This window comes from Talpa occidentalis, unplaced genomic scaffold (assembly GCF_014898055.3).
Source record: "Talpa occidentalis isolate TD23 unplaced genomic scaffold, MPIMG_talOcc4v2.1 talOcc4.9, whole genome shotgun sequence".
Classification (NCBI taxonomy): domain Eukaryota; kingdom Metazoa; phylum Chordata; class Mammalia; order Eulipotyphla; family Talpidae; genus Talpa; species Talpa occidentalis.
In genome coordinates this window covers 108137163-108149299 of record NW_023605305.1, presented here as the reverse complement: position 1 = coordinate 108149299, position 12137 = coordinate 108137163, and the positions used below count along the sequence as shown (strand labels likewise).

The window sequence follows — 12137 nt, the reverse complement described above, 5'->3', positions numbered from 1 at the left end:
TTTAAATAGAAACTGAGAGTTAAAGGAAAAGCGGCCGCGTCATGGGGGAAAAGCAAGTGAAAATCCCGGCCAGGCCAGGCCAGAGGCTGTGAGGGGGGAAGGCGAGGCCAGGTGGTGCCGGAAGGAAAGAAGTGGGGGGCGTGGGGGTGGGGAGGCCAGGGAGGGGCAGCCCCTGAGCAGGGCCTCCTGGGCAGCAGCTCAGGAGGGGGGCTTAGCAGCTGCCCAGGTCAGGGGGCTCCGATGCCAGTCACTTGCTTTTATTTTCCAGGTTACCTGGCTGTGGGAAGGACTGGTAAGTCTAACCTACAGTGGAGACCATCCTCTAGAAGGACTAGAGAGAGAGGGAAGCAAAGCCCAGAGTTCCTTCCCTTAAACAATGAGGTGCAAGGCTGGGGGCCAGGTGTAGAGTGGGGAGGAGCCTCTGAAGGGTGTCCCGTCTCTTCCATCAGGGTTTTCAAGGCCCAGGAGGTCACAGCTGTCCCGTTAGGAACAAGAGGAAGGCCGCCCCCAGCTAACTGTCCTCAGAACCTCCCGGCTTTGGGATAGATGCAGCCCCAGAGTCACCCCTAAGATGCAAAACAAAGGTGGGAATGCAGAGGAGTTCAGACGTGGGTAGAAATAAAATACTGGGTTTCAGCTCTCTCGAGTTACACATCGGGATGGAGGCCTGAAGAAAGTGCCTCTCCCTGGACCTGCCCACCCAGAGCCCCAGGCCCTCCAGGGGTCAGAGAGGTTGGGGTAGAAGTTGTGAGAAAATTAGCTCTTCCCCAGAGGGAAGGAAGGAGGGAGGTGGGAGCAGTGCCAGGGCCTTCCCGAATTCTTCCCCTGTCTGCCAGGGAGTGGCAGTGTTGTTAATCATTATTACTGTATGCAAATCACTATGCAAATCTCACACCACGCTGGGACTCCTGGCAAATGCTAATGAAGCCCACACCCACCTCTTGATGGGCCAATTGCACACCTTTCAGACTTACACACTAAAGGGGGCTTTGTAAAGAGTGGAAGGAGAGGGCGAGCCAGGGGGGCTAGAGCTGCCAGGGGCCTAGAACCCAATGACCCCCCCTCGTTGCATAGGGTTCTCACCGGCAGAAGCCCAGTTCTGGACTCAGCGTCCCTTCCCAGTCCCCAGACCAACACCAGCCTTTCAGGAGCATTTCCTCTCCGCCCCACTTGGCTCTTCCCTTGCTCTCAGACGCGCGCTCACCTCCCCACACCCAGCGGTGACCGCTCCAGACCTGCCCAGCCGGCCCTGCTGACTTAAGCCGCCTCGCCTGCCCCGTGCCAGGCCGAGCTCGTGGGATTCCCGGCGCCGAGGCCAGGGACACGCGGAGAGCTGGAGGCGCCGGCGCGCACAGCCGGCGGGGGCCGAACCCTCGGCGTGTCGCCCCCAGCAGTGTGCGAGTCTGGACCCGACCACGCTCTGCCGGGATGCTCAGGGACCCCGGATCCCGTGAGCTTGCGCGTCTCTCCATCCTCAGCCGAGACCCTGAGGATCCCTGCGCTTCCAGGAGAGGCTGAGGACCCGGGCGACTCGGGTTGAGAGTTCACCCTTCCGAGTCCAGACTTGGGGATCTGGTCCCGGGAACACGTGGCGAGACAGGAGGGCGAGTCCCTACCTTAGGGGTCGCGCCCTCGCGCTTGGGAGGACAGTGCCGTCGGGCAGAGGGTGTCCCCCGCCCAGGGCGCTCTCCAGCCCGGGCACGCGGAGCTGAGAACCAGGGTGAGCCGGGAAGGCTGCGCGGTGACGGCTCCGCTCCCCCAGATGGCCGGGCTCGGCTGCGGCAAGTGCCGGCGTCGCGTGGACAGCCCGCGGGTCAGGACGCACGGCTCGGTGCGCACACGCCCCACGCGCGCACACGCGGGGTCCTCCTGCCCCCTCTCCCAGGGCCCCGCAGACCAGCCCCGAGACCACACTCACGCTTAGGTCCCCGCTCCGTCCCCAGCCCCCACCCCGGGCCGAGCTCACCTCGCCACACTCACCCCCGGGCCCACCCTCGCCGGCACGCGCGCTCACACCCGCGTCGGCACACTCCACCACCTCCAGGCACACCCTCGGATTCCTCCACTCGCGCGGAGAGACACACTCGGCTCTGCCTCGTCTCCCCGCCCCCCACCCCCCGCTCACGCGCGCGCCCCTCTCCACACACACTCACTCACTCACACACCCTCGCACGCCCTCGCCCCGGGCCCCCTCCCGCGGCGCGGCTCCGGGTCCTCCGCGCTCCCTCCGCTGCCAGGCGGCCCCGCACGCTCGGGCCGGGCCTGGAGCCGCGGGCGCGGGGAGCGGTCGCGAGCGGAGGGCGCAGCCTCGCCGCCTCCCCCGGACTCGCCTCCGCGCCCCGCCCGCGCCGCGCCCCCCCGCGGCCCCCTCGGGGAGAGGACCTCGCCTGGCAGCCCGTGGCCCGCCGGGCTCCGCTCCGCGCGGCGCCGGCAGCGGCGGGGGCAGGGAGCGAGCGAGGAGCCCGCGAGCCCGCGAGCCGAGCGGCGCGGCGAGGCGGGGAGGGACGCGCGGCCGAGCCGGGGCCGGAGCGGCGCGGCGCGGCGGGGCGGGAGGGCTCCGCCGACAGACGGACGCGCGAGCGGACCGAGCCGGCGAGCAGCGGGGAGACTTCGCGGCGAGAGCAGCCGCGCGGGCGGCGGCGGCCGGGCTCTTCCCCGCGCGGCCGGGCGCTCGGCGGCCCCGGCTCCGGGCCGCGGCTTCCTTGCGCGCGCGGGGCGCGGGGCGCGGGGCCCGGGGCTCGCTTCGCTGCAGGTAAGAGGGACGCGGCCGAACCTTCCCGAGCCGGGAAGCGCGAGGAGCGCGGCTCCCACGCCTGTTGCTCCAGCTGCCCACGCGGCGCCCTCCCACCCTCGCGCCCGGGTGGGTGGGCGCGGGGCGCCGGAAGGATGGGGGGTGGGGCCGGCGCCGCGGGGGAGCAGGCAGCCGGCCTGGGGGCGTCGGCGCCCGCGGGCTGCGGAGCCACCTCCGGGCCGCGAGGCGCTGCGAGGTCTGGGGGTGGGGGTGTGTGAACCTCCGCCTCCTTGCCATTGGCTTGCCTTCCCTGGGGGTGCCGCAGGCAGCGCCCCGGGATACGGCGGCAGGTGGCGACCGCTCGTCGGGTCCCCGGGCTCTTTGTGAAGGAGAAGGAGAGACATGGCTGAGGGGGGAAGCCGCGAGCGGTTTGGGGCGCTTCGCAAAGTTCTCCAGCCCGGCGAGCCGGCGGCGCGCCTGGCAGAGGCCGGGGGCCCACGCGCCCCGTCCTGCCCCGCGCAGCTCCCACCTGCGGGCAGCGGGGACCGTCTCCAGGTGACCCCGGGGGCCGACGCGGTCCTGGGGAGAGAGGGTCGAAAGACTCACTTTTTGAGGTATTTGCACGGAGGGTGGGGTGCGGAGGGACTGGGCAGAGAAGTTACCTGGAATCAACTAAATTCCTGCACTTGCTTAGTGTTGACATTTGCGCCAGGTGCAAGATGTTCTGCCTTTCTCCCGGGCGGACCTGATATGTCAGCAACAGGCTGTGAGGCTCGGGACCTGGAATCTTATGGCAAAGAGAAGCTGCCAGGCTGCTTTCTGAACTTTCCCCTGATCCTAGGCACCATGCGATCTGTTTGCAAGACCGAGTGCTGGTGGTTATGTGGCGCACGTCGGTGTTTTGCATGAGTATTTGGGGGTGGTTCAATAATGCTTTATTTACTGTTACTTCCAGAAGACCTGAATGTTTAATGTCTATAGGAAGGGGGCCTGGGCGGGCCCGAATTCAATGCAGAGCGTGTGTACATTTCCCCATGTGGACATGTTGGCGAACGGTGGTGGGAAATGGATGTTTATGTTTCCTTGTCACTCCTTGAATGCAACAAAACCCAAGTACACAAGGGACCCCCAGAGGAAGAAAGATTAGTAGCTTGTTCCTTTTTGCTGCTGAAGATTCCTAAGAAAAAGAGTTCAGGAAAGCTTCCTGGCCAGCCTGAGTGGCACTGCGGGAGAAGAGGACCTGTCTGTGTGTCCCAGGCCTGTACCCTCATGATCCCCAGCTTGGCACCTTGTTCATTTCCTGCCAGTCTACCCAAACCTTTCAGGGACAGGAGAAAAGCCCCCTGGGCCACCTGGACCCTCCACTGCCCCCAGGCTAGCCCCATTCTGGGCTAAGCCTTGTGATGTAAAATTGTGAAAAGTTTCCAGAGGCTCTCCACCCTGAGTGCTGTGCTGAGGTCATTGAAGGGCAGACCTTGACGTGACTCTTGCTGCCTTGTGCCTCTGCTCAGGTTGAATATCAATCCCCAGGACAGACTGTCCCGTCACTTTGCCCACTTTTTAGCCCTCTGCCCCCAAAACAGAAGCTGTTGCACAGGGCCGACTTTTACAGCAGGGGAAAATGTGTTTCCCTCTTCCAGGATTTTTTGCCTTTGTCATTTCAGTGCTCACCTGTTTTAAATGTCTCTTCTCCAGCCTCCCCCCACTTCCATCTTTCCCACTGTCAAACTCTTCTGCCAAAAACAAAAATAGCTTCAGATTTTTCATTTGTAAGGCGTCCACGTCCTAGTAAAACCTTGGCATTTGAGGCATGTGCAGTGCCATTGGCTGAAAATGGGGCCGCACCGTTTGCCTGTTGCAGGCATTCATACCCAGGCTGCTCGGGGAGGTTTTGGTGCCCAATGGGGAGCCAAGGCTGTGCTGAGACCACGGAGGAGCCCTATTTGAGCAGGTCATGCCTGCAGGGCAGTTTGGAGAGTGTGGCTAGTGTGGTCTTGGACTGGATTTCTGGTGGAAGACTTCCCTCCCCTTGCAAACCCAGACACACACACACACACACACACACACACACTCTCTCTCTCTCTCTCTCTCTCTCTCACTCACTCTCGGGGTGGGGGTGGGGGGAGCAATAGGGCACTTGGTCCTTTGTGCTTAACTTTTGCCAAGAGAACAAAGGTATGGCCTCTGGAGATAGCCTGGTTCTTGCCTGGTCCTGGGAAGACTAACCTAGATGAATGCCTGGGACAGAAGTTTGGCCTTGGGGCCAGCAGCTTTTATGATGGATAGAGAAAGGTAATTTTTCCTTCTCAGAGCTCAACTATTCATCTGAAAGTGGTTTGTAAAATACCCATGGCCCCTGGAGAAAAGGAGATTGGGGTGGGGTGGAGAGGGTGGGGTGATGCAGCGAGGCTTGTCTGGAGGGCACCAGGCATGAGGCTCAGGAGTCAGGGGCAGCACTGGGATGGGCAGGGGAAGTACATCATCTTCTCGGGATGTGGAGCTGCATGTCTGGTCCACACAGGGTTCTACAGAGTCCTTCCTGGCTCAGCAGACACTGAGTTCTCTCTCAACTCTCTGAGTTCCATTCTGGGATAATGCAGGGATGCTCGGGATCAAAGGTCCAGAGCCCTGGAAGTGGGAACCTGGACCCACTGGATGGAGTCCACGGGAGTGGCCAGGGTGGTGAGGAGACCTAACCTTGGATTCCTTGAGTTCTAAGTGATACAAGTTGTGTGCCAGGTACTAGACACCAGTCTCGTCAGGAATTTCCAGAACTCCCTTGGTAAAAAGGAGGCTCCATCCCCACAACAGGAAGCCCAGATTTGCATGGCCAGTTGACCTCAGAGACCTGAGCTACAGCCTCCATGTCCTGGCTTAGTAGAATGAATGATTATTTCAGCCAAAGCCCTTCTTGTCCACTTCCCTTATTTTATAGATGAGGACTCTGAGCATGATGGTGGCTTGCTTTTGCGAGTTCAGGAGATTATTGAAATTCAGGGGAGCATCAGTGTCTGGCTACACCTAGGCCAAGAGAGCTGATCGATGGTTGATCTGGAACACAGCCACTCCTAAACAGCTGATCCTTAACAACATAGGGCTTAGGGCTTTCCACCCCCGGAACAGTTGAAATCGAGATATAAGCTGCAGTGGGCTCTGAGTGTCCCTGGGTTCCACATCTGACATCCAGAATTGACTGAAGAATCTGTGAGTGCCAAACGCATGATTAGAGAACAATCTGTTTATCAGCACACCCGTGCAGTTCAAACCCACGGTGTCCAGGGTTGTCAGACATGGCACCGAGCCACGTTGAAGGAGCCTTTCTGAGGCTCAGTTTCCTTACTGGAAACTTGTGGGCAGAAACTTACACGTCATAGGATTTTTGTAGAGATAAATTAAATGTTGCTATAAAAGTGTCTAAAACGGTGCCCAGAGCATTGTCAATGCTTAATAAATGCCAACTAAATCTGCATTGGAATTATCTGGGACCACTGTTTCAATTGTGGGCTTTCTCGAAAACTTCTCTTCCTAACCATATGCTGAAGGACTGCAGATTCCCCTAGTAACTTGAAAGAAATCAAGCGATCAGGGTAAATTTCTTGAACAAAGACATAAAATGCCCAGGATGTGTGCCCAGATGTCCTCTCGGGGTATGTGGATTACCCACTGCTGTGGATGAACGATCCCTCTGCTCCTTCCTCCCTTCCTGTAATCAAGAGCTCATCAGGCCTGTGCTGTTTTTCTCTTCTCCAAGTGGTGACATTTATGGGGAATGTCATTGTTATTCCTGTTGTCTTCTGTGGCATCTGAATCGAGTTCCCTAGATGAGAGAGCAGAGAGACCTGTGAAATCTCCTTAACATGCAGATGGGGAAACTGAGGTGGAGATCAGCTCTTAGGAAACTCACCTGAGAGCACACTGCGTCCGAGGCACTTACACTGGGTTCTCTTGATTCAGTTCTGGCTAGAGTTTACTGTCTGTTTGGAGAGCGATGTCTACCCTTGCAAACCCCTGAAATACATTAGCAAGACCTGGAGTAAAATAGATTGCACATGGCATTGACAAAATCGAGGTTCCCCGATTTTGCAGCTCCTATTGCGGTTTGTGTGCTGCTTCCCGGGTTGTCAGGTAAAAATGGAAGCATCAGTGCCTTTCTCCTTGAGGAGCTGAATGTGGGATGGGAGAGGAGCAGAGTAGTTGTACCCTTGAACTCCACATTCAGACAGCCTGGCTTTAAATCTCTCTGCCTACTTATTGTATCCTAGAGTCAGTCATTACCACTCCTCTTGCTTCATCTTCCTCCCCTACAAAATGGGGACAGTGGTGTCTACCGCCCAAGGTTGCTGGTAGGGTCTCTTGAGATGGTCCGTGACTCAAGGGCACTGGACCTGGCACGCAGTCCACTCTCAGAAACATCAGCTGCTGCTCTGCTTACAAGGGACCTTGAGAACAGTGTGGACATTGCAGCACATGGTGTGGGGTCAGGCTGCCCAGGTGGGTCCCTTTCCGGCTGGCAGATGCTGGTTTCATACTCTTCCTCCTAGGGTTGCTGTGGGGATCGCATGCGATGATCCCTGGGAGAGAGTGAGTGCCTGGCATCGAGTCAGCGCTCACAGTCCTTGATAGCTGTGATTGCTGATAAGATGTGTAAAGACGTGTCCGGGAGCCAGGTCAGAGGGTGACAGGCATGACAGACAAGGGGCAAGAAAGTGCTGAAAGCACAAAGGAGAAGAAAATGCCATAGAGGGGGCATCACAGAGAGGGCGAGGGACAGGTTGGCTTCTAATCAGAGGGCTTAAGGGGAAGGGTATCCCCAACAGAAGGAAGACAGATTCCCCCACAAGGCCTGTGCACCAGCCAATCTGGTCTGTGGTCTTTGTGCTGGAGGCGAGGAAGGGTCTGGGGACCCTGGGGGACCCTGGGCTGAGATCATAAGCTGGGGTCTGTTTGTGGAAATGCTGGGCTACCAGACCAAAGAGTTTGAATTTGATTTTGCTGGCTGTGGAGGAAATCCTGCTTTAGGAAGATTACTCTGAGCAGAATGGATTTCCGGGGAACAGGAGAAACAGGGTTAGGGGGTTGACTAAGACAGAAGCAGGCCAATGGGAAGGAGGCCTGAGGGAATTGGGGCCTTAATGAGGGCAGGAAGAGCTATGGTTTCCTTATTTACACACGCTTTGGGTAGAGCCAGGAAGAACACGGCCAGGTGACAGGCACAAGGAGGCTATTCAGTGTAAACCTGTCCAGTTTCAAAGGCAGGTGCAAGAGTCCAGTGGAGGCTTAGGAGCAAGAAGAGGTAGAGATCTGAACTTTCTAGAAGAATCGGGAATCAGGAGAAGGAAGCAGGACCCAGGGGAAAGATAGAGATCAGATCTCATAAGACACACCTCTGCCTCATTTATTTAAACCTACAGTCAAACCAATGGAAGCTCAGAGGGTCCAAATAACCTTGAGTCAGGATTGGTTCTGTGTGATCAGTTTAGGGCCCGTGAGAATGAGCGTGTCAACCCCGCACGATTCCCCACTGCTGTTACGTGTGTTTCTGTGTCACCGCATGTCTTCCCACAGATGGTATACATTTGGGGATTGCAGAGTCATTTCACTATCATCTTTAAAAAGCCAGATTTGGGAAGGTAAATCTGTTTCCCAGAGCCAAAAATAATCCCCCCTGTCCTTCATGGTTCCCTCCATCCCTGCAGGTGAGGGGAGGTGTGTTTGGGGTGTAGCTCGGAGAGCTTTGGGTGAAGCCACAAGGTGCCCAGCTCTGGGGGAACTTCCAAGGGAGGCGTGGAGCCAGGTAAAAGAGGCTGGCATGGGAAGCTGGTGTTACATAACCCAAGGGAGCTACGGCTGGTGGGCAGATGGAAACGAGAGGCGGGGAGTCTGGAGACAGGCAGGGAGTGTGCATCAGCTTTCCTCCGGGAGGGAGCGGGACACGCGTGGAAGGCAGGTGAACCGAGAACCCAAGAGTCCCTTTAGGCGGACTCTTGGTGGACAAGGGACCCTACGCAACCTCAGAGCCTCGCCCACATCTTTCTCTCATGGCTCTGAGGGGGACGATTGGATTCTAGCCGCCAGGTACCTGGGGGAGCAGCACTGCTCCGTGGTAGTTGGAGACAGAACTCCACCCATCACGGGATCTACTGTCGTCACCTGCCTCTCGAGGAATTTTCCAGATATGGGCTGCCCCTAACCAGTGAGGAGTAGAAAGGACGTGTTTACCTGATCTCCGCCATCCATACCCCATTCTTGATTACCCTGGTGGGTGAAGAGCGAAATAAAAATTAACATGTTTATCCCACTTTTAAATTCGTTTAATGAGGACTCATTTACCCTCTCCCAATTTAAATTCGTAATAACGCCATAACCTTTCAGAGCTGATTATTTCCCGCATCCTCCCAGATCTCTCTGCTAGGGAGACTTTCCCTCCGAAGGCTCCTGAGCCCTTCTGGAACTTGACAATTTGTCAGGCTGTCAACAACATCTGGTGATTCCCACCTGACTGTGCCACCGGTGCTAGGTTCTCTCCCTGCAGGGCAGAAGGGAAGGGAACAAGCCCCCTCTCTTGGGTGGTGACTTCAGCTTAAATAATTGGCCTTCAAGTTATAGGCTCTTGCACCCACCCAGGGCGCTTCCCTGAGTTGCATAACCTCCCTGGGAGTCGGTCACGAAGACTCACCTGCTTCTCCCTCTCTCCTCCCGTCTCGCAGGGGTCGCTGAACCAACTCCAAGCTGCTGTGCCAAGCGTGCGCGCCGGGGCCGGCCCGAGAGCTGGAGTCACCATGGCGGCCGGCGTCGCAGCCTGGCTGCCTTTTGCAAGGGCCGCGGCCATCGGCTGGATGCCGGTGGCCAACTGCCCCATGCCCCTCGCCCCTGCCGACAAGAACAAGCGGCAGGATGAGCTGATCGTGCTCAACGTGAGCGGGCGGCGCTTCCAGACGTGGCGGACCACCCTGGAGCGCTACCCGGACACCCTGCTGGGCAGCACGGAGAAGGAGTTCTTCTTCAACGAGGACACCAAGGAGTACTTCTTCGACCGGGACCCCGAGGTGTTCCGCTGCGTCCTCAATTTCTACCGCACGGGGAAGCTGCACTACCCGCGCTACGAGTGCATCTCGGCCTACGACGACGAGCTGGCCTTCTATGGCATCCTGCCCGAGATCATCGGAGACTGCTGCTACGAGGAGTACAAGGACCGCAAGCGGGAGAACGCCGAGCGGCTCATGGACGACAACGACTCTGAGAACAACCAGGAGTCCATGCCCTCGCTCAGCTTTCGCCAGACCATGTGGCGCGCCTTCGAGAACCCGCACACCAGCACGCTGGCCCTGGTCTTCTACTACGTGACTGGCTTCTTCATCGCTGTCTCGGTCATCACCAACGTGGTGGAGACGGTGCCATGTGGCACGGTGCCCGGGAGCAAGGAGCTGCCATGCGGGGAGCGCTACTCCGTGGCCTTCTTTTGTCTGGACACCGCGTGCGTCATGATCTTCACCGTGGAGTACCTGCTGCGCCTCTTTGCAGCGCCCAGCCGCTACCGCTTCATCCGTAGCGTGATGAGCATCATCGACGTGGTGGCCATCATGCCCTATTACATCGGGCTGGTCATGACCAACAACGAGGACGTGTCGGGCGCCTTCGTCACGCTGCGCGTGTTCCGCGTCTTCAGGATCTTCAAGTTTTCCCGCCACTCGCAGGGCTTGCGGATCCTGGGCTACACGCTCAAGAGCTGTGCCTCTGAGCTCGGCTTCCTCCTCTTCTCGCTCACCATGGCCATCATCATCTTTGCCACTGTGATGTTTTATGCCGAGAAGGGCTCCTCCGCCAGCAAGTTCACGAGCATCCCTGCGTCCTTTTGGTACACCATCGTCACCATGACCACGCTGGGGTAAGTCTCCCGCGCCGGCCTTGGAGGGTGGAGAGTGGACTGCCTTGCTGCTGTGGTTGTTCTGGGGTTTGAGCAGAAAAGAAGCTGCCTGCTCAGCAGAGGATGACACGTGCATGGTTTGTTGGGAAGGGGAAGCTCGCTCTGAAGTGGGTTTTCTGTGGGGAGTTGGGTATGTGTTTTGGAAACCATACAGAACTAAGCCGCCTTTGCTTTTTTCAGCCGTGCATTCAGGCTACCTGCTTGTGTGTGTTGGGGAAGGGAGGCGGTACAGTGGCTGCATTCTTTTGTAGCCTGCATAGAAGGGCTGCAGCGGGTGGGGAGGAGAGGTTGTGCTGGCACTGTAAGGAGGGCTCCGAATCCCATTCACAGGAAACACCAAGAATACTCATCTGGGCGCCTTCCTCCATCTCGTCTTTGTAGTAAGGTTGTGGGTGGTTTTCTCCTTACTTTTCTGCTGCTGCAGATGCTCAAGGGTTCAGTAGTTCTGAGCTGACTCTCTCCAAGTGACTCTGAACCTGGGGTTTCCATGAAGCTGGGCACTCGGTTTGTTCTCGAAAGCAGGAGCAGTCTTGCCATCGCAGCCTGACTTTGTGATTGAATCACCTGGCCCACCTGGATGATGTGAGATGGTTTGAAAGGGTCGTGTGGTCAAACATGGAAGCAACGATGTTATCAGGGGGAGGCAGGTGCGGTTGGCGAGGTCACGGGTGACTCCACTGTCTCCGACTCCCAGAGCTTCCCTCTCCAGCTGAGGGCACAGAAATGTACTCCTGGTGCTGGGATGTGACGCCCTCCATCAGAGGAAGGGGGCTCAGGAAGGAGATTACCATCCTCACCCTAACAGGATTAGAGCCAAGGAGGGCAGCTTTATGGAGATGTGTATTTCTTAGGGGTGTCTGCTTCAGCCGTTGGATGATGCTGAGGTTAATGCGAAATCCCTTCACAATTCATCTGCTGGGTCTGTATTTGCTTAGGCCGGGAAGCGTTATATTGCTGATGGAGAATTCATGAAGCTTTTTATTTGGTCTTTGGCAATTCATTTGGTGGTGTCTTGGCAATTCCATTTTTTTTCCTGGCCAACTCCTGTGGTGCAGGTGTCGGTTTTTCATGGTGTGGTGTGTGCTTATTGGGGGTGACCGAGCAGGTGATGGGACCTTTTAAAATGATGACATTTGTCATTCTGCCACCAGGAGCGAAGATGCGAGGGGGAGATCAGGGGTGTCACTGTCCATTTGCGAAGCCACATTTGATGAAGGCATTCCCTAACCTCTTATCTCTGACAGAGGCCGTCCTGCCCCTTCCTCTCACTCCAGGACACACACACACACACTTCGGGTAGCTGCACCCACCCAAAATGGGTAATCATGAATAATGTCTGGTCATTTGACCTTGTATCTCAGGCCTTGACCTTATTGGCTCAGGGGGCAGATGTGGGGTTTGGGCCCAGGGGGATACATAGAGTTAAAACAGCCCAGGGAGCTGGCTGCTGTGCATATTTGCCCCTTCCAGTACCCCCTTGGC

At 57.5% G+C, this 12137-nt stretch overlaps 1 protein-coding gene across 3 annotated transcripts in view; it reads left to right on the top strand.

Moving 5' to 3' along the window:
- KCND3 (potassium voltage-gated channel subfamily D member 3) overlaps positions 1 to 12137 on the top strand; it is a 371120-nt gene that overhangs the window by 167584 nt on the left and 191399 nt on the right. For all 3 annotated transcript variants that reach the window (XM_037501020.2, XM_054691769.1, XM_054691770.1), the window contains one exon: positions 9439 to 10616. In XM_037501020.2, the coding sequence (XP_037356917.2) occupies positions 9511 to 10616 (1106 nt within the window). In that variant the 5' untranslated portion in view covers positions 9439 to 9510. The remainder of the gene's footprint in view (positions 1 to 9438; positions 10617 to 12137) is intronic.